At 40.9% G+C, this 21687-nt stretch overlaps 1 protein-coding gene across 16 annotated transcripts in view; it reads left to right on the top strand.

The window, feature by feature from the left end:
* The window catches only part of PPP2R2B (protein phosphatase 2 regulatory subunit Bbeta), a 503044-nt gene extending 481860 nt beyond the window's left edge, over positions 1–21184 (top strand). For all 16 annotated transcript variants that reach the window (XM_032158260.2, XM_032158258.2, XM_032158257.2 and 13 more), the window contains 3 exons: positions 7560–7729; positions 17620–17711; positions 20467–21184. In XM_032158260.2, the coding sequence (XP_032014151.1) occupies positions 7560–7729; positions 17620–17711; positions 20467–20746 (542 nt within the window). In that variant the 3' untranslated portion in view covers positions 20747–21184. The remainder of the gene's footprint in view (positions 1–7559; positions 7730–17619; positions 17712–20466) is intronic.
* Positions 21185–21687: the final 503 nt, after the last annotated feature.

Here is a 21687-nt window from a genome sequence, read left to right as displayed (position 1 = left end):
TTGAAGAAATCAAAAAGGAATAGTGTTTTTTGACACATAAAAATTATACAAAATTGAAATTTCAATGTCCATATGCAAAGCCTTCGTGTGGGGTACATGCTCATCTGTTTACATATTGTCTCTGCTGCTTTCACACTACAAAGGCAGAGTTAAACAGTGTAATGGAGACCAAATGGCCCTCAAAGCCTAAAATATGTACTAACCTCTTATCTATCCAGTGCTTATTGATCGTTTAAGGCTCAGCTTCTTATTAAATCTTTCTTGGTCACACCAGCCCATTTGCTCCTCACTTCTCCCCACCGTGAATTTTTGGTCTGTTTTTCCTGTCTGGGAAAAAAAAGGTTTTGATTCATTATTTCTTAACTTTGAATGAATGATTAGTTGTTACAAGACATGTTGTAAAAGAAGTATAGTAGATGCAGAATTATTTTGAAAAGTTATGTAAAACTTAGGGACCAATATAATTTCTTCTAGATTAACTTCTCATTCTTCATCACACTATGCATTGTATGCCTTGTCTTGTTAAAGTGTCACTGTCAAACAATTGTTGAATTAATGGAGGGCTGTATGAAAAGCAAACTGCAAGGGTTAAGCAACTTGGTTTCATTATTTCCCAATTCAGAATCCTTCATCTGAGTCTTAATACGATCTAAATTTGTAGTCTCCAATCTGTGTCTGGAGACTATGTCATTAGGCCCCTGGTAGCACAGTAGCCACTAATTAAATCTTAAACCTCTTCTCTCACTGTCCTCAGCTGGATAAAGGCCAGCATTGTCAGTCCGAGGGAGTTCTTACCCTCTGTGGGAAAATTGTTGGCCGTTTCTCTCACTGGGCAAAATTATTGGATGTGTCTTCTGTATAGTAAAAATTACTGGCTGCATCTCAATCGGCGAGGCTTTTCTCTCCAGGGGCAAAACTGTTGCCTGCATGTCTCTGAAGGAAAATTGCCATCTGCCTCACTCTGTAGGAAAATTGCCAGTTGTGTCCCCATTATGGAGAAATTGTCAACCATGTCTCCAAACGGAAAAACGTGCCAGCCGCGCTTCCCTGTAGAAGAAATGTCAGCAGAAGTGAGCAATTTAAAGCCCTGCGCATGATTCCGAGGCTGTTCCTTTTTCATCGAGAGTGGACCCTCATGTCCCCCTGGCTTGTTTCCTGTACACTCCCTCTTATCTGCCCGCATCATCACAGCCAGGGTGGGGGTGACATTGAAATAAGACAGACTTGCACCAAGGAGGGTGTATTTCAAGGGATAGTTCAGAAACAAGCTAGTATGTGTCTGTGTCACAGCCCAGAAAGAAGACCCAGAAATCAGTATCACAACTGGTTCTTAAGATCTGCCTCAAACGGAAAAACACTTTAGGCTTTTGGACTCATTGCACACCAAGCTTGCCTTAAGCAATGCCTAATTCTGCATTACTGCTGCCTTCCCTATTGTTTTGGGTACAGACACTTTGCTAAGTGATTCACAAGCAAGATCTCATCTATCCTCACAACCATCCTAGAATATAGGTACTACTATTATCTCCATTAAATGAAGCTTGGAAGGAGTCAGGCTGCTTGTTCAAAGCTCCATCATTTATAAGCAGCAAAGCTGGAGTTTCAACCCAGGCCACTGAGTCTGGAACCACCTATACTGTTAGTCAACACACCATCTAAGACAGAGTGAACAGGCCTTCAAGATCAGCTGTTTGTTAGCGGCCTTGGGCCCCTCCTAACCCCTCTACATGGGCATGAGTTCCTGTGAAATTAATGAAGGTCTAGTGTAAGATCAAGAGAAAGGAGCCACATCCAAGGAACAGCCTGCACCTATGGTTACCTAATCTCTCTCTTCTCCTATCCCCAGAGTCCACAACCAGCTTGCTGAATGCCTCCTTTCTGCCCTTGCTCCAGCTGTAATGAATGCTGTTTCACTTTAGGTTTCTCTAAAGTTGGCAGTCTTCTTCTTAATTCTTTCTCTTATTTTTGAATTCTTGAATTACTGAATTCAAGATTTTCCCCAGATTCTGGAAACTTATTTATTTACCCAGTCATCTGAGCCCTCTCCCACAAGATACTTACAGCTCCATGGAGATGTATTCATATCTGTACATGTTATAACAGAAAACACATCTGCACAAGGCACATAAGATAGCCTATGGAATTTTAAAGGCAGTATTCAGTTGCTTTTGACCACAGCAATCTAACCCAAAGTGTATTCTGAGGAAGCCTGTACTAGAGAAACACTGAGCTGCAAATGATTTGCCAAATAAAAATAAAATGGAGTGGGGAGAAAGGTATGATCAAATAATACTCTGAAGTAGGATTAAAGCAGTGATTCTCAACCAGGGGCAGTCATGCCCCCTGGGGAACATTTGGCAATATCTAGAGACATTTTTGGTAGCCACATGTGGGCGGATGGAGTCAGCAGGGCAGATCTAGTGAGTACAGGCCAGATATGTTGCTGAACATTCTATAATGCCCCAACAATATCAACTCCCAAAATTGTCAAGGTTTCCCAAGCTTATTTGACTTTGGAATCTGGAATGCCTGACATATCACAAGTTGAACATTTTGCTAAAGTCACTTTGGAAAGGCTACCTAGAGTAGTGGGGATTAGGAAAGGGAAATTGAAAAGCCAGTGGAATTTCATAGATTTTAGAATCTAAGAGCTGGGAGGGACCTGGTAGACAACCCTAACTCCTTCGTATTACAGAGAAGGAAACAGGCCCAGAGAATTGACAGTTGCTGAAAGCCACGCAGATGAAAGAGAGTAGGACAGAGGTTAAGAACATAAGCTGGAAGTATACTGAGTTCAAATTCTGGCTCTGTTCCTACTAGCTGTGAGTTGTGCCTGAGTTGACTGATTAGACTAATTTGTGGAAAAGAGAAAGTACTAATACCTATGAATAGTGAGTGAGTTAATACATGTAGAGCACACAGCACAAGAGCTCAATAGATGATAGGTATTATTAAAAGCCAGCCTGGACTTGCGCCCAGCCTGGATTCCAGCCCAGCATCCCTGAGTCTGATGTTCTTTCCAATGTACCTGGATGGGCACAGGAAGAGGTGAGGAGCAGCAAAGGCACAAAAGTGGGAATATACAAGGTATATCTAGAATGTGAGGAATCCTGGTTTGACTTGTTTGAACAGGGAAACAATATTGACAATGCAAGGCAAGGCCTAGTTGTGGAGGTGGTGTGACAGATGGGCAGAGTCAAGAGCCCATCTCTGCTGCTGCCTAGCTGCATGATCCTGGGTGACTTACTGAACCTTTCCTCCTGGTCTGTCTCCTTATCTACAAATGAGAAGAGTGACAGTACCTTCCTTAGAAGTTTGAGCATTAAATGCAATAATGTATGCAAAGCTTGAGGACCAAGAAGTGGTAGCAAATCTCATTTTACTACTGGGGTCTCCAAGACATACGCTCCTGTTGGTGAACCTGACAGCCCAGTCCTAGCCTCTGGGGGTATGTCAGGATTCTCACCAAGACTGCTTCCTCACAAAGGGAGCAAAGCTCTTCTTGTCTCCCCCTTAGTTCTCTTCCTCTCAATATCTCTATTTTCTGGTAGCTAATTGGAAACTGTGCAGGTCAGCAGATTCTCTACTGTCATGCCAAACCAAGGGTCTCCAGGAGAAATGCTAGTGTTGATTTGTCTCAAGTTCTATCACTCAGGCACCAAATACTGTTGTACTACATGTTCAACAAATTTTGCACATCTCTGATATTGCAGGGGGCATGAGAAGTAAATTTTAAGGAACACACACTGGTATTCCATTTACCTTCCACTAGCCAGTTCCATAGCACCATGATTTCCCTCTGATAACACAGTAAAATCTCACTTATTCACAACTGTAACTACATTTGTGTGATTGCTAAACATCTGTCCCCTCCTCTATCCTGTGAGCTCACTAGGAGTAGTGATGGATCTATCTTGTTCATTATTGTGTCTTTAGCATTTGGTACAGGGCCTGGCACATATCCAAATACTTTTTATTTGTGGACTCTAGCTAATATACTGTATTGTGCATGTGTGTGTGCCTGTGCATACAAGACACTTAACTTATAAATGAATGCACAGCAAGGTCTTGTACATGGCATCATGATTAAGAGCAAAGATTTTGAAGTCAGATAGACATGAGTTCAAAATGCAGCTCTATCTCAGTGTGTCCCTGGACTGGTTATAAAACCTCTCTGTGCCTTAGTTATCCACATATATAAAATAAGGAATCATAATTCCTACTTCATAGGCTGTTTTAACAACTAAGTAAAGCACAGGGCCTGTAGTATTATAAGCTTCCCATCAACAGTAATTATTAATACTATTAAATGCTATTACCCAAGGAAAGAAAATAATTCCTGGAGTTGCTATTAAAACTTGAATATACATAGATATGTCATGAACTACAAAGTGCTATGCCGGTATGTTATCTGTGCCTTGCCCTCTCTGTGCTACCTAAAGCCAGCACTCCACAAATAAATAGTGGTAGGTTGACTGAAGAACTGTCATCTTTCATTTCACATCCATCTTGTGAAGGTGTCATTGTGAGGCTTTACAGTGTTGCTACACTGGCTTCCAAATATGCCAAGTATTTGGGAAACAGATTCCTATGCATAACATTGAAAGGCACCATAAATATATACAATTTTGTTGTCGATTTAAACATTTTTAAATAGATTTGAGTTTAAAGAAGAGAAAATATAAACATTATTTGTGTCTTTTAAATAATCTGCAGGTTCTGTACTCCTTGGTCCCAAATTCTCAAGAGTCTTGATGAATGAGATATGACTGGCCAGCACAGAAGCAGTGCATGCTGAAAATGAAAATAGTGATGACATGCATTGAGAACCTACTGTGTACCAAGCTTACAGGCCAAGCAATGTGGCTCCTCATTTTGCAGCTGGGAAAACTAAAGCTGGAGTAGTAAATAAAATGATCACAGCTAGTAACTGACAGAGGCAGGAATTGATGACTCCAGAGCACAATTTGCTAAGCCCATCCACTTTACTGCCTCTGGGTCAGGTGTTTTACTTGGAATTTCCAAGCCTCCAATACTAATGAGATGGCTGTTAGTTGAAACTAATGTGAAGATTTTCTTCCTATCTAGTTCTCATCTATGAAGATACCAATCAGAATCCAGGGGCCTTCACTAATACTCAGCTGAAGCCCAAAAGATGAGGGCAGAGACTAAGACATTGGGTCAGAGGCTGTAATGAGCCATATTTTTCTGTTTCAATGATTTTTTCTAAATTTTTGCAATTTCAATTCTGACTGATCAGGGTTATTGTTGCTATTCTCTTCAATGCTTCTGTGAACATTAACATTTTGGCTTAGTTCACGGTTTAATTCAGCAACTTATTATATACTTGGGTTCTTTATATAGAATTCATTACTGACTATGTGAGTGCGTTGAGCAGGCAGGAAAGAAGTAGTCTTGGAGAATAACTTAACTCAGCAACCTGCAGGCCAGTGTTTGGTTCAGCCTAAAATTGTAATATAAACCCTTATTAGGTTTAGCCATACACAATTGCTATCTTTGTAGGTCAAAAATAATTGAATGTCAGCAAATGCATATGTTTCAACGGAATACTATACATGCTAAGCACCCAGAAGGCAAAGAATCTGTTAATTTATCTGGCTTTGGCTCCAGTGAAGCAACAAATATTCATTGAACATTTGTAAGTAAGACTCTGAATATGAAGATAAGACCAAAATCCTGTTCTCAGGAAGCTTATGTCCTAGTTGAAGAGATAAAACAAACTCATGAATTGTTAATAATAATAATGTGAAAAATGATAGTTCCATTGTAAGAGAGTACCTGAGCAAATACTAAATAAATGGCCAGACCAAGCATGATACGGCTTCAGAGAAAAGAAAAGATCATTTGGGGTGAAATAATATGTAGTAGATAAGGTATATGCATCAAAGAGTATTTGGATCAATGAAGAAAGAATCAGGCAATGAATAGAAGTGGGAAACATCAAGATATACTCTATACATCCAACTTAAAATCGAGGTAGAAAGAATTAGAGGCAGTTTATGATGGGCTCCAATAACATATTGAGAAGCCATGCCTTTTTCCTGTAAGTGGAAATCAGCTGAAGCTATTGAGAGAGATAATAAGAGCCTGGATATCAGTGCAAATAGACAATCCACACAAAAGACACTGTAGGTTCAGTATACACTATTTGCCTAATGGTTATACTAGAAGCCCAGACCTCATCACTATGCAATATATCCATGTAACAAAACCACACTTAAGTTTATACAAATTTAGAAATTTTGTTAATTTTAAAAACACATCCTATAGCTACAGTTTACATATAAGGAGACCTAAGGCACAGAGAAGTATCTTACCTAAGGTCACACAACAAGTAAATGACAGGCTTAGACCCAAGGCAGTCCAGTAAGAAAGCGCCACTTTTTTTTATTTCTTCCTTTTTTGAAGACAGGATCTCGATCTGTTGCCCAGGCTGGGGTGCAGTGGCCCAACAGTAGCTCACTGCACCTTCCTTGGCTCAAGCGATCCTTCTTGCCTCATCCACCCAAGTAGCTGGGACCACAGGCAAGCCCTACCATGCCTGGCTAATTTTTTATAGCAATGGGATCGTCCTATGTTATCCAGACTGGTCTCGAAATCTTGGGTTTAAGTGATCTTCCCGCCTAGGCCTCCCAAAGTGCTGAATACAGGCATGAGCCACCACACCTGGCCAAAGTTCCACTATTAAACACTGTGAGCCAACAAGAGAAATGAAAACATATCACCAGACAAAAACTTCTACATGAATAATCATAGCAGTGCTATTCCTAGCAGCTAAAAAGTGGAAACAACTCAAATGCTCATAAAATGGATAAACAAAATGTGGTATATTCATACAATGGAATACTATTCAGCCATAGGAAGAATGAAGACCTGATACATGCTACGACATGGATGAACCTTGAAAATTTTATGCCAAGTAAAAGGAGCCAGTCCCAAATGACCATATATTCTATGATTCCATTTATGTGAAATTTCCACAATGAGAATCAGAAAGTAGATGGTGTTTACCTAGTACTATAGGAGCAGGGAATGGGAAGTAACTGCCAATGGATATGGAGTTTTTGGGGGGAGGTAAAGAACATATTCTAAATTTAAATTATAGTAATGATTTTGTGATTATACTAAAAACTACTGAACTCTACACTTTACATTTTGTGGTATGCGAATTGTATCTCACTAAAGGTGTAAAAAAAATTTTTTTAACTGTCTTAAGATGACTCCAGGTTTTGTGCAGTGACACCCAGATACCAAGGGAAACAGAAACAGAGTTAGATACATGGATCTGTCAGTGCCAGATCTATGAATGGGACAGGTCCCATGCCAGTCCTTCCATGAGATTTAAAATCCAGAAACTAATGACAGCTTTTTCTGCTACCAGAGAGATAACAGTTCTCTATTAGCAACTTACATTCTGCAGACACCAGCCCTACTTAAGGAAGACTCTCAGTTACACTGTTAGATTCGTAGCCAATCCAAACATGTTAGTCAGTTGATAAGGATTGCTAAATTTGTCTTGTTTTGCTTTTGTTCTGCAGTTTTTGAAGAGCCGGAAGATCCAAGCAACAGATCATTTTTCTCTGAAATTATCTCTTCGATTTCGGATGTGAAGTTCAGCCACAGTGGGAGGTATATCATGACCAGGGACTATTTGACCATTAAAGTCTGGGATCTCAACATGGAAAACCGCCCCATCGAGACTTACCAGGTATAGAACCCCAGGCACCCATAGGTATATTGAACATTCCCTTCATGAGCTTTCAAGTCAGCCCCTGCTTCCAAAGGTTTACAATGCAGAAAAACGTAAGGCAATGCATGGTGATACATTCAGTAAAATGGTACAGGCTATAAGTGCCACAGGATTTAAGATAAAGGTGCATGTGGAGAGGCGAGAATTCAATTTAATTGATATGGACAGAGCACTTCATGTGGAATGGATACTGTAGGGGTAAACAAATGGTCCTGCTCTCATGCAGCTTACCATCTGGTGGAAAAGTCAGATGATGAACAACGAATTGAGTGTGCAACTCTGCCAGAGATGGTCCAGCCAGGTGAGAAAGGTTTTCCCAAAGAAGTGACCCTTAAACTGAGTCTTAACTGCCATGAACCAGTCAGGAAATGTATGCTCATAAAATAGTGTGTTCACATGGACGCAGGAAGGGGAACATCATACACTGGGGCCTGTCAGAGGGTGGGGGGCTCAGGGAGGGATAGCATTAGGAGAAATACGTAATGTAGATGACGGGATGATGGGTGCAGCAAACCACCATGGCACATGTATACCTATGTAACAAACCTGCATGTTCTGCACATGTATCTCAGAACTTAAAGTGTAATAATTAAAAACACAGTGTGTTCAAAGGCCTGGTGTCAAGAGAAATGAGGTGTGTTCAAGGTGCTTACACCTTGAATATGAATCACAAAGGCAGAAGGATGAGCCTGGAGATAGAGGCAAGGGGCTGATCACTAGGCCCTGGTAATATACAGTAGGATACAATAGGCCATTTTGCCTGTGGACTGGGTACAATGGAGGACCATTAAAGTTTTACACCAGGAAATAACACTGTGAGTTTTACTTTTTACTGTGTGTTTCACTTTACAGTTTGCCAAACAGATAATTTAGATAAAAGGAGATGATGACAATTTGGTCTGGTAATGGTAGCGTGCAGATGGAAGGATGGATAGGATGAAGAGTCAGTGAGGTTTGCTTACTGATCAGATGTGCAGGGAGAGGAATCAAGAAGACTCTGTGGAAGTTTTGGACTTAAGTGTTGGACGGATGGTGTAAATGCAAGGAAACAAAGGAAAAGACATTGTATAGGGTGGTTTTGTTGAAAGAGGAAGACCAGACTTTGAAGTAGAGAGGACTTAAAGAAGCAAAATCCAGGTCCAGGCAAGAGTATAATGAAAGCAAAGATCAAGTGCTGGAGATAAACTAACCCTATTTTAAGCTATTTGGGGTTAGATAAAAAGAAGTGGGGGGATTCTAGACATAAGGATTTGACTTACATTTTTTCCTTGAGATACAATGTACATAATAATCAGCCTTTCAAAGTGCATAATTCAATGATCTTAGTTTACTCACAAACCACCATTATCTAATTCCAGATCATTTTCATCATTGACATTTTTAAATGAATATTCTGGTTGTGCTGGGGAGGAGAAACTGTGGGAGGGACATTGGAAGAGACAGGAGAATAGTTATAACATTCTGGCAAGGGGCAATAGTAGCTTAGATGAGTGTATTAGCATGAAGGTAGCCAGATTCTTGATATATCTCCAAGGTAAAAGCAATAAGGTTGGAGGACAAATTTGATGTGGGATATAACAGGAAAAGAAAGAAGCACCAAGGATTACTCCAAAATTTTTGTCCTGAACAATTAGAAAAGTAGAGTTGCCAATTTATTGAGATGAGAAAATCAAAAGTTTGGTTTTGGCTCTGTTAAGCCAATTAAACATCCAAACAGACACAGCAAGTAGACAGCTCAATGTGAGTCTGGATATATTTAGCTTCAAGATATAAATCTGACACTCGCAAGTATGTAGAGGGTATTTAAAGCCATAGGACTGGATGAGATCTTCTAGGCAATTAGTATAATTAAAGAAGAGGTCAGAAAATATGACCTAGTTGAGAATAGGAAGAGGATTTGGCAAGAGAGATTTGGGGAAACTAGCCAGTGAGATGAGAGGAGTGACTAGGAAGCCAAGTGGAGAAAATGTCTTAAGGAAAAAGAAGTCATCGACTGCCAAATGCTTTGCTGAATCAAGTACAGAAGACTACGAACTTGAATTTAGTAAGTGGAGATTATCAGTAACCTGAATGACAGAGGAACAGTAGTATAGCAGTGTGAATAAATGTCCAATTGGAGTGAGTTCAAGAAACTGAAGATGGGAACATAATGAGGACAGACAACTGTTTCAACAAGTTTACTCTGAAGGAGAACAGAGAAATGGAAGAGTAGCTGAAATGGGATTCTGGCTGAAGGAAGTTATTACAGCATGCTTTCTGCTGATAGGAATAAGCCACTAGAGAGAGAGACCACTGAAAGAGCAAAGCCCTTGAGGGAAGCCAGAGGGGAAGGAGTCCATTGCAGAATTGGCAGTAGATGGTAAGATGCATAGGTAATTCATCTATCAAAGGAAGGAGAGCAGTTTTCTTATATAGATGAAGTCGGTTTGTGAATTTTGTGATGGGAACATGTAGGTGTTTTCTTTAGTAAAATAAGTAGTAAGGTCATTAGCTGAATGCGAGGGAAGAAAAGGGGTAACGTAGACCAATAACAGGCTCTGAAATTGTGGCAATACTCAATAGCTTACCAACCAAAAAGAGTCCAGGACCTGATGGATTCACAGCCGAATTCTACCAGAGATACAAGGAGGAACTGGTACCATTCCTTCTGAAACTATTCCAATTGATAGAAAAAGAGGGAATCCTCCCTAACACATTTTATGAGGCCTGCATCATCCTGATACCAAAGCCTGGCAGAGACACAACCAAAAAAGAGAATTTCAGACCAATATCCTTGATGAACATTGATGCAAAAATCCTCAATAAAATACTGGCAAACCGAATCCAGCAGCACATCAAAAAGCTTATCCACCATGATCAAGTGGGCTTCATCCCTGGGATGCAAGGCTGGTTCAACATATGCAAATCAATAAATGTAATCCAGCATATAAACAGAACCAAAGACAAAAACCACATGATTATCTCAATAGATGCAGAAAAGGCCTTTGACAAAATTCAACAACCCTTCATGCTAAAAACTCTCAATAAATTAGGTATTGATGGGATGTAGCTCAAAGTCATAAGACCTAACTATGACAAACCCACAGCCAATATCATACTGAATGGGCAAAAACTGGAAGCATTCCCTTTGAAAACTGGCACAAGACAGGGATGCCCTCTCTCACCACTCCTATTCAACATAGTGCTGGAAGTTCTAGCCAGGGCAATCAGGCAGGAAAAGAAAATAAAGGGTATTCAATTAGGAAAAGAGGAAGTCAAATTGTCTCTGTTTGCAGATGATATGATTGTATATCTAGAAAACCCCATTGTCTCAGCCCAAAATCTCCTTAAGCTGATAAGCAACTTCGGCAAAGTCTCAGGATACAAAATCAATGTACAAAAATCACAAGCATTCTTGTACACCAATCACAGACAAACAGCCAAATCATGAGTGAACTCCCATTCACAGTTGCTTCAAAGAGAATAAAATACCTAGGAATCCAACTTATAAGGGACGTGAAGGACCTCTTCAAGGAGAACTACAAACCACTGCCCAATGAAATAAAAGAGGATACAAAAATGGAAGAACATTCCATGCTCATGGGTTGGAAGAATCAATATCGTGAAAATGGCCATACTGCCCAAGGTAATTTATAGATTCAATGCCATCCTCATCAAGCTACCAATGACTTTCTTCACAGAATTGGAAAAAACTACTTTAAAGTTCATATGGAACCAAAAAAGAGCCCACATTGCCAAGTCAATCCTAAGCCAAAAGAACAAAGCTGGAGGCATCATGCTACCTGACTTCAAACTATACTACAAGGCTACAGTAACCAAAACAGCACGGTACTGGTACCACAACAGACACATAGATCAATGGATCAGAACAGAGCCCTCAGAAATAATGCCGCATATCTACAACTATCTGATCTTTGACAAACCTGACAAAAACAAGCAATGGGAAAGGGATTCCCTATTTAATAAATGATGCTGGGAAAACTGGCTAGCCATATGCAGAAAGCTGAAACTGGATCCCTTCCTTACACCTTATACAAAAATTAATTCAAGATGGATTAAAGACTTACATGTTAGACCTAAAACCATAAAAACTCTAGAAGAAAACCTAGGCAATACCATTCAGGACATAGGCATGGGCAAGGACTTCATGTCTAAAACACCAAAAGCAATGGCAACAAAAGCCAAAATTGACAAATGGGATCTAACTAAACTAAAGAGCTTCTGCACAGCAAAAGAAACTACCATCAGAGTGAACAGGCAACCTATAAAACGGGAGAAAATTTTTGCAACCTACTTATCTGACAAAGGGCTAATATCCAGAATCTACAATGAACTCAAACAAATTTACAAGAAAAAAAACAAACAACCCCATCAAAAAGTGGGCAAAGGACGTGAACAGACACTTCTCAAAAGAAGACATTTATGCAGCCAAAAAACACATGAAAAAATTCTCATCATCACTGGCCATCAGAGAAATGCAAATCAAAACCACAGTGAGATACCATCTCACACCAGTTAGAATGGCCATCATTAAAAAGTCAGGAAACAACAGGTACTGGAGAGGATGTGGAGAAATAGGAACACTTTTACACTGTTGGTGGGACTGTAAACTAGTTCAACCATTGTGGAAGTCAGTGTGGCGATTCCTCAGGGATCTAGAACTAGAAATACCATTTGACCCAGCCATCCCATTACTGGGTATATACCCAAAGGACTATAAATCATGCTGCTATAAAGACACATGCACACATATGCTTATTGCAGCACTATTCACAATAGCAAAGACTTGGAACCAACCCAAATGTCCAACAACGATAGACTGGATTAAGAAGACGTGGCACATATACACCATAGTATACTATGCAGCCATAAAAATGATGAGTTCATGTCCTTTGTAGGGACATGGATGAAACTGGAAACCATCATTCTCAGTAAACTATCGCAAGGACAAAAAACCAAACACCACATGTTCTCACTCATAGGTGGGAATTGAACAATGAGAACTCATGGACACAGGAAGGGGAACATCACACTCGGGACTGTTGTGGGGTGGGGGGAGGGGGGAGGAACAGCATTAGGAGATATACCTAATGCTAAATGACAAGTTAATGGGTGCAGGAAATCAACATGGCACATGGATACATATGTAACAAACCTGCATATTGTGCACATGTACCCTAAAACTTAAAGTATAATAATAATAATAATAATAATAATAAATAAAATAAAAAGAAAAGGGGTAACGTACTCATCTAAGAAAGAGAAATGTTGTAGGGTGGTAGGGTTGCTCAGGGATCCACTTGAAATTTATATAATTGATTTAAAGGGAAATTAACCTATATGATTATATGTTTCTTCCCAGCCACATTCACCTGCTTGGTACAGGTAAAGAAAGGGTAGAAAGTAAGATTTAACCAGTGATGGAGTTTTGCCAAATGAGTACAATGGAAAGAGAGAGCAAGAAAGGCAAGCTTGTTGAATATATATGCTAAAGGAGTGATTGATTGTTACGATGTATTGCTGAATCGAAGATGGGGAAAAGGGGAAATAATGAATTTTAAGAATTGATAGAATCAAGATACTAGAAGGAGTGAACTAAAACGACAGGAGGTAACAACAACAACAGGGATAGCAATGACAGGTACAGGGATAGCAATGACAAGGTTCATAATATGACCAAGGAAGCAAAGGACAAAACACATTGAATATGATGAGACCAAGTAAGAGAGAGACTAGAGTGCCTGAATAAAAATAGTGGCAGGAATAGTAATGGAGGAGAGACAGAGACACAAACTTGCTTCAAGGAATGAGGATTAGAGACTCAGAACTTTTGATGGCTGAAAGAAGGACAGGTAGCAGGAAGCTTAGTTTGATGGCATGATTTCAAAGGAGTTGAAGACTTTAAATAGGAATAGTTGTCTGGAGCAACAAGGATCCCAGCTACCCAACACTGGCACGTGGAGTGACAGCAAAACTCTAGCTACCACTTGAGTGTCTTCAGAGGAGATCCAAATTCCAGTCAGAGCAAGAAGAAGGAAAGGTTCAGAGAGGAGGTTGAAGACTTTGATGACTCTGTGTTCCAGCAGGTGCTGGAGAAAGGTTTGGGAGCCAGAATTCACAGCCATATATGTAGCGGAGATAGCTTTGCTTCCCCTGTGGTTTGCTTCCCCTGTTATTTAGTGTTCATGTCTCCTGAATCCTACCTCAACTTCAGGGCTTGGCTCCACATCACTTGCCCCCAAGCTTTCATTTGCAGCCCTTCATCTTTAGCCCAGGACTAGAGTCACCTCGGTGTCCTCTTCCAGCTGCATAAGACAAACCTTATAGGATTCGAATCCTTAATGCAAAAGAAAGGGCAGTGAGAACTAGGACCCGGGTGTGGCTGCTGGGGAGCCTTAACTAGGAAGAGTAGATTTAGGACAAAGCTAGTTTTAGAACACAGCCAGCTAGCTTTTACATGAAGTAATTTAAAGGTGGTAAACAAACTCTGATTCAGTGAGCCTCCAGAACACCATGATAGGTTGTGAGGTCCAGTGGGAAAGAATTTAGGGATCAGTTAATAATGCCTGCCCTGGGCAAGGAGACAGGTAATGCTACTATTATACATTTTCATACATGCATTCACATTTCCATGAATAAAAGACTGCAGACTTAAGTATGATTAGCTATTTTCAAGTTTTCCCATAGAACTAGGGTTGGCAGACTGCAACCTTATGTTCCAAACCAGCCCCCTATTTGTCTTTGTAGGTAAATTTTATTAAGACACAGCCATGTACAGTCACTTACATATCTTCTATGGCTGCTTCCATGCACAATGGCAGAGTTGAGTAGCTGTCACAGAGACCATACGGCCCACAGAGCTTAAAATATTTACTATCTGGCCCTTTGAAGTAAAAGTTTGTCAACACTTGAAATATAAGAACGGACCGATAGAGTTGGCTCTTTGTTTGCCTCATAGCAGTCCACTAACTATATGACACTGGACTCCCACAAATAAATATGAGAAACACTGTATTGGGACACTCAGTCTGGCATCAAAAATCCCATGCACAAATTAATAGGATCATAAAAAAGTCATATGAGGAACATGAAGAAAGAACATCAAATAGGATGAGTTTTAAGTTCTCTCTTGCTCCATGCTCTAGAGGTTGCTCATGTATACATCTCACTTTATTCTTTCCTCTAGTAGAAAAAGGTCCCTCTGGTTTGCCTAAGACGACTTTTTTTCTATGCAACAAAACATAAATACAGCATACCTTCATAGTAGACATTCTTTTTCTTTAAATGCTGTCAATTGGAGGCTGGCAGGAGCTACCCAGACCTTAGGTATGGTGGAGAAATAATGGTTCAGACTAGGTTTTCCCCTGAGTCTATCCCAACTTCTATCTTCCAAGAATTATTTACAGAGTTCTCAGCAATGTCATTCCTGCTAATGGGCGTGACTTCCAAAGCACACATATTTTGACACTTATAGAAACACTGCAGGTGAGTAATAAGACAAAATGTCAAAGGTGAATGGTGACAGATGAGGAAAGGTTCATCACAAAGTGGGCATATGGAACTAGACCTTAAAAAGCATGCTACTGCCCAGTTTATAAACCTTTACTGCTGTGCCCCCTAGGGAAGGTGAATGAGTTAGTTTATAGCAGAGATGCCTCCGTAAGGGCAGGACACAGCCTCACCCTTGCAGCCCCCCAAATGCACCTAACAATGCCAAGATCACTGCTGTAGGGGTATTCCCTTGTCACCAAAGCACTGAAGCTGTTACCCTGACAAGGCCTGGAACTGTTTGGAAGTGAGAGAGTAAAGGTGGGGGAAAATTAATTTGCAGAGTTAGAAATAACTTCCTCTGTCCAAATAACTCAGAGCTTTTCAAATACCCAGAACATCTAATGGAACATAAGATGAGCCTGACCTCGTTCGTTTGCCCAAGACTGAGCCTGACTTCGTTCCTTTGCCCAAGACTAAGAGCCTGAAGCTCAGCATCCAGCAGAACTGTTGGAGTTGAAGGAAGAGAAAGAGCTGCAGTTGCGGGAAAAAAGAGATTGAATCATCACTCTTAACTTAAACACCAATGCCCTTGGTAGCCTCCCTCTGCTTTCACCCAGTTCTATCTCCTTCTCTCTCAGCCTCACTTGAGTTCATCATCGCAGCTTCTGTCAAGGACTGAGGACCCAGCAGAGCAAGCTGGAGTCAGGTTGCTAGTTGCTCAGAGTGTGCACTCCAGAGCCTGATACCGGGGCTCAGTTCCCTCCCCTTCTGTCACTTTCTTTTCTGTGTGATCTTGGACAAATGATGTCATATCTCTTTGCTTCATGCTCCATTAAAGTAAAGAGAATGAAAGTACCTACATCATAAGATGGCTTTAGAGATGAAATGAGGTTTTGACAGGTAAAGCACCTGGCTAATAACGACAAGCCAGCATACTGGGTATGCCCGTTATTATTGCCACTCTGTGCTAGTGGGTTCAGGAAGGATTACCTTCGAAACACTGAACCCAGGCTGCTACTCTCTGAACCTTATTCATCTATTTGGCATCTACATCTGAGTTGCTGAATGTAGCTGGAGAAAAATATTCAACTATGCTTGATCAGCCTTATTTGACATACATGTCCAACAACGTCAAGTGTCCCCTGGTGCCTTCCAGAAATCTGACACTATTTCCCAACCATTCCTCTCTCCGGCTCACTCTTAATTGATAACCATGCTGGCTGCTTTCAATGGAAAAGAAAAACCAGGAAAGAATCGCCACATACTCCAGGACAGCGCCTTTCACCTCAGAGTCTACTTGACAGCTCCACATGTAGACATCTCTAGACCATTGTACCCAAAAGTGAACATGGTACCCACTCCTTCCACTTGACTCCTGTTTTTCTCTCCACACCTCAGAGTTGACCCAAGTCCTATCAGCTCTTTCTCTAAACAAAAGGAGAATCTGACCAGTACCCATCACTGCTCATGCCCTGGTCCAGGCCAGCATCTATCACTCAGGTTATAACTGGTCTCCCTGCCTTTGTCTTTGCACCCTTAGGATCCATTGCAACACAGCAGATTCAGCAATCCTTTCTGTGAGGTCTCTTCTTCCTCAGAATAAAGGGCCTATGTAAACTGATCATTCTCTCCCCAAGCTGCTTACTCACCACTCTCCCACCACACTGCCTCCAGGATTCCTGCCTCTAGGCCTTTGTGTTTGCTGTTTCCTATGCTTGAAGAGCCTTCCCCTCACCCCAAACCCAGACGTCACTGTGGCTCATTCATCTCCTGCAGGCTTCTGCTCCAGTGCTACCTCATCCAGTGAAGCCCTGACTACTTGCCCTGTATAAAATAATACACCCCTGACAAGATCTCCCAGCCTCTTTTCCCATACATTTTTGTTCTATGCTTTTATCACCATCTAAACATCTTATTTATTTACTTGGTTATATAGTGTGTCACCTGACACTGGGTCAAAAGCACTGCAAGGATATTTGGCTCACTGCTGCATCTCAAGTGCATAGTAGGTATTCAGTAAATATTTGTTGAATAAAAGACTGGATGAATGGTGACCTCTAATGCCTGTGAGCAAATCAGCTTAGAAAATGAGAATCTACCACTTATTTAGTCTTACTGGATGCCACTGTCTATACAAGCAAGCTTGATTAATCCCTATCAGCTACATAAGAGGCTCATCAACCCATCCTAATGTCCTACAGCTAAAAGGGCCAAGCCTAGGTTCAGACCCAAGGCCATCTGATTCAAAGAGCATGTACAATGAAAGATTTAACAGCTCGCATCAGAAGAGGAGGTGTTTGCAGAAATAATTACTGTTTACAATAATAACTGACCTTCTCGATATGTTTCCTCTCCAGGTTCATGACTACCTCCGCAGCAAGCTGTGTTCCCTCTATGAAAATGACTGCATTTTTGATAAATTTGAGTGTGTGTGGAATGGGTCAGACAGGTAAGAAAGGCTGTGTGGCTGAAGAACCTTCCAAAGGTTGTCTTGAAGAGGCTTGGGGAATTTATCCTAAGTAGAGTACAGAAAAAGGGAGGTAAAAATTGGGCCCCGAAACCTGGCTGAAATGCATAATGTTGGCCCCTAATGACGCTTGAAGTCAAGCCTGGAAAGAAGAGAAGGATGTAGTAAGGCCTTTGAATCCTGTTTCTGAACTGGCACAGATAACACCTTAATGTTAATAAGAAAGTCCTATCTTTTTCACACAAGACACCTCTAGCACTAGGTCAACATGCCTAAATGAAGATCACGTATCCACCAGCAAATTCCAGCCTAAACAGTTCAGATTACTGCCAAGTAGGCTTTCCAGATCAAAAATTATCCCTTGAAGCTGCTAGTGGAGACCTGGCCAATGGCCCTGTGGTTCATTAACTGAATTCTAGTCGACCTCATTTATCACATTCCCTCAAAGTGATTTATTACTATTTTAAGGCCTTTGATTTGAACAGTGCTTCATAATACCTCCCAATAGTTCATTTTTAGTTTGACAAATACAAATGATTCTCTGACTTCCATGAGAACTAAGTGCAAGCTACCGGGGGCTGATTTCATTCCTTGATGAAGGTGGCACCAATAATAGTGTTTGAAAGCATAGAAATTCTATTATGGCAAGACATTCAGACATTCAAGCTTTCAGTGACTACGAACTGTCTCTCGCTCACACACCACCTGTTTCTTGGCTTTCTTTGCCACTGATCCAAAATGAATCCCCTCCTTAGCAGGCTTGGAAGGAGTCCCCACGTGGCAAAGGACCCAAGTCACACTGACCAGTTGGTATAGGACAGAGAGCAAAGCAACTGTGACATAAGAACAAAATCCCCCATGGGGAAAAGAAGCCAGCCCTCTCATTTTATTTTTTATTTATAGGTATTTATTTATTCATATATTATTATTAACATATCTGTTATTATTGCTCAAATTTTTTCTCTATCATAGCCTTGATTCAAAAACTACACTTATTAGGCACCTACTATATACCACACACATTCGCACACATCATTTTATTTAATCCCAACCACAGTCTAACAAGATTGCTTCCATCATTCTCATTTTACAGTTAAGGAAACTGAGGCTTAGCAAGATAAAGTAATCTGCCCAACCTCATAAAGTAGTAAGTAGTAGAGACAAAAGTAACAAGTTTAGAGTTTGAATCCTAAGATCAACACTCTTTCTATAACATCACAACTAGGAAGTTTAATTTCTCTTTCAGATAAGGTTGGTAGTCTTTTTTTTTTTGGAAAATAATATCTCTTGTTTAAAAATAAGTCGGGTCATGGTGGGAAAGTGAACGTCAAAGCATGGGAAGCAGTGAGGCCAACCGGCTGAATACTTAAGCCCCAGAGTCAACCATATGTGGGTTTGAGGGTGGACTTTACCACCAACTAGCAATGTGACACTGAGCAAATTACTTCTCTGTAAAACCCTTTTATGGGATAATAGAAGTTGAAACGAGATCATGGAGCCAAAGCCCTCAGCGCCCTGCCTGACAAGGTGATAACAGTCCACTCGAGTACACAGACACAGTTACAGTATCAGTTTGATGAGCCAGAGTAACAAAATCTAACCTTTGCTTAATTTACCTGGTACAGGTGACAATGTGCCCAAAAACACATCCCCCTTGCTGTGGCCCAATCTTGTCAGCTTTTTCTTTCACCTCTCTACACATCCCAAATCATTTGAGAAATAGACGAGAGTTCCTGCTCTCCCATCTTAAGGAGCCAGTCAGAGCTCCACCCAGAAGTGAGTAGGAGCCCCCCACTTCAGGGGAACCACCGTGTGATGGCACTTGGGGTACTTGCAGACGCCCTGGCCCAAGGAATCTCTCCACCTCAGCTTGTCACTATGTCTGAAATGTCACCATTAAACATTCAGTACCTTGCCTCTGGAAGACATTGGGTGTTCGCCACTCTCCTGATCGATTGCAGCTATGCCTAAGAGGGGTAACTCTTATAAAAATGTGGAAACCATCTGTCCATTAAGTGTGGAAATAAAAACCATATAAAATCTTTTTATTTCTCCATCCCAGATTCTTTTAAAATTTGAATTTCCTTACTTGTTTCCTAGATAAGACCATGATGACATCCATTTCGTAGATAAGTTTTCTAAAAAGGCCAAATTCAGAGCTAGTTCTCGGCACGGGAGAGGTCACGCCCCAGGTTCGTGCACGATGCCACTAGCATCTCTCCCCTCACTGCACTGATGCCATGAAGCCTTAGAGGTCAGACGGCCCAGGAACCCCCTTGACAGTGGCCAAGCCTTAAATACGTACAGCTGCTTATTGTTTTCAAAAGTGTGTCTACTTCGACAAACCTCGTTCTAGTCTCACATTCCTGATGGGAGGTAGGTAGGACTGGGATCATTAAAACCACTGGACACCTTTTCTGAGCCAAAGAACCAAAAGGAATCTATTGAGCAAAAGCAAATTACAAGGAGAGTTCTCACCATCCCTCATTTCCAAACCCAGCCAAAAATCTTATTGCTTTTAGTGATTCAAAAAAAAAACACACAAAAAAACCCAAAAAGCCAATAATCACACTGCAGAGCCTGTTCTCATTTTTTGGTTTTTGTTTTTGATAAAACCTATGGTGTCATAAGCTGGCCATAACATGGTATCATTTGTTCCAGAAAGACAAGACAATGAAGATATGTCATTGCCTTTCTCCATAATACTCGGTCACTCCCTTTGCTCTCTGCCTTGCAGTGTCATCATGACGGGCTCCTACAACAACTTCTTCAGGATGTTCGACAGAAACACCAAGCGTGATGTGACCCTTGAGGCTTCGAGGGAAAACAGCAAGCCCCGGGCTATCCTCAAACCCCGAAAAGTGTGTGTGGGGGGCAAGCGGAGAAAAGACGAGATCAGTGTCGACAGTCTGGACTTTAGCAAAAAGATCTTGCATACAGCTTGGCATCCTTCAGAAAATATTATAGCAGTGGCGGCTACAAATAACCTATATATATTCCAGGACAAGGTTAACTAGGTGGACAAGTTATTACTTAATAATCTCACATACTGAATACTAGTCAAACAAGTTTTTAAATGTTTCTTTGGGTCTTCATTTGATGCATTGACTTTAATTTCTCTATGCAGGAAATGATTGGAATAGAATTAAAAGGAGTCCAACATTCCCAGCTCCCCAGTTCTAAGAAACTTTTGTCAAACCCAATAGGTTTGGGACACTTCTGTTTAGAATTGAAAGCTGCCAGCTAACAGTAATTTTTCCATAGTTGACTTGAACTTCTGATGCTTTTATTGCCCAGTTTTCTCTGGTGGGTCCAGTGTTTTGTTCCTAGGTGTCTGCTGCGATAAAATGAGGTTGTCTGTAGTATTTAAGGAGAAAAGAGATAAGTTTTTTTTAATTAAGCAATTCCATTTGATTGAAAAAAAATCAACAAAAAATAAACACCATTTACTCTTAGACAGATTCTTCTTGTTTTGTGAAAAACCAGAACTAGTCAGTATCTCCTGCCCCTCCACCATTTTTTTCCAGTTTCCATTTTCCTTTGAACAATTTCATTTAAGCCAGAGATTTATTGCACGAAGCTGAGAAGAGGATGCAGAATGACAAGGAAAGGGCACATCAACCCTGCTATGCTCTTTTTTTGTAAGCTCCATAGAAACAGCCTGAGAATTTGGCTAGGGAACTTGAATGCTTCAGGGGACAGAAAGAGAGCACTTTCGACACAGTGCTTCCCAGAGTGAGCTTGGCAGGGCCAGGCGGGGCCAAATTCCATCTGCTGCCTTGTTACTCTTGCTTTTTGTGCTCTTAAATGGCTCCATATAATCCTCTACTTACATGTTCCTTGGCTTTTTTCTCTTCAACCTTTTCCAGCTTATTTATTCCATTGACTTCTAAAGGCCGAGTCCTGGGTGCTTATTATCTTGTGTTCTAAATGAAGCAGTAAGTTGGAAGCAGTGCCA

The sequence above is a fragment of the Hylobates moloch genome, unplaced genomic scaffold (assembly GCF_009828535.3).
Source record: "Hylobates moloch isolate HMO894 unplaced genomic scaffold, HMol_V3 SCAFFOLD_6, whole genome shotgun sequence".
In the NCBI taxonomy this organism is placed as follows: Eukaryota; Metazoa; Chordata; class Mammalia; order Primates; family Hylobatidae; genus Hylobates; species Hylobates moloch.
Note: the sequence above shows the minus strand (reverse complement) of the source record. Positions and strands in the feature narration are given on the sequence as shown.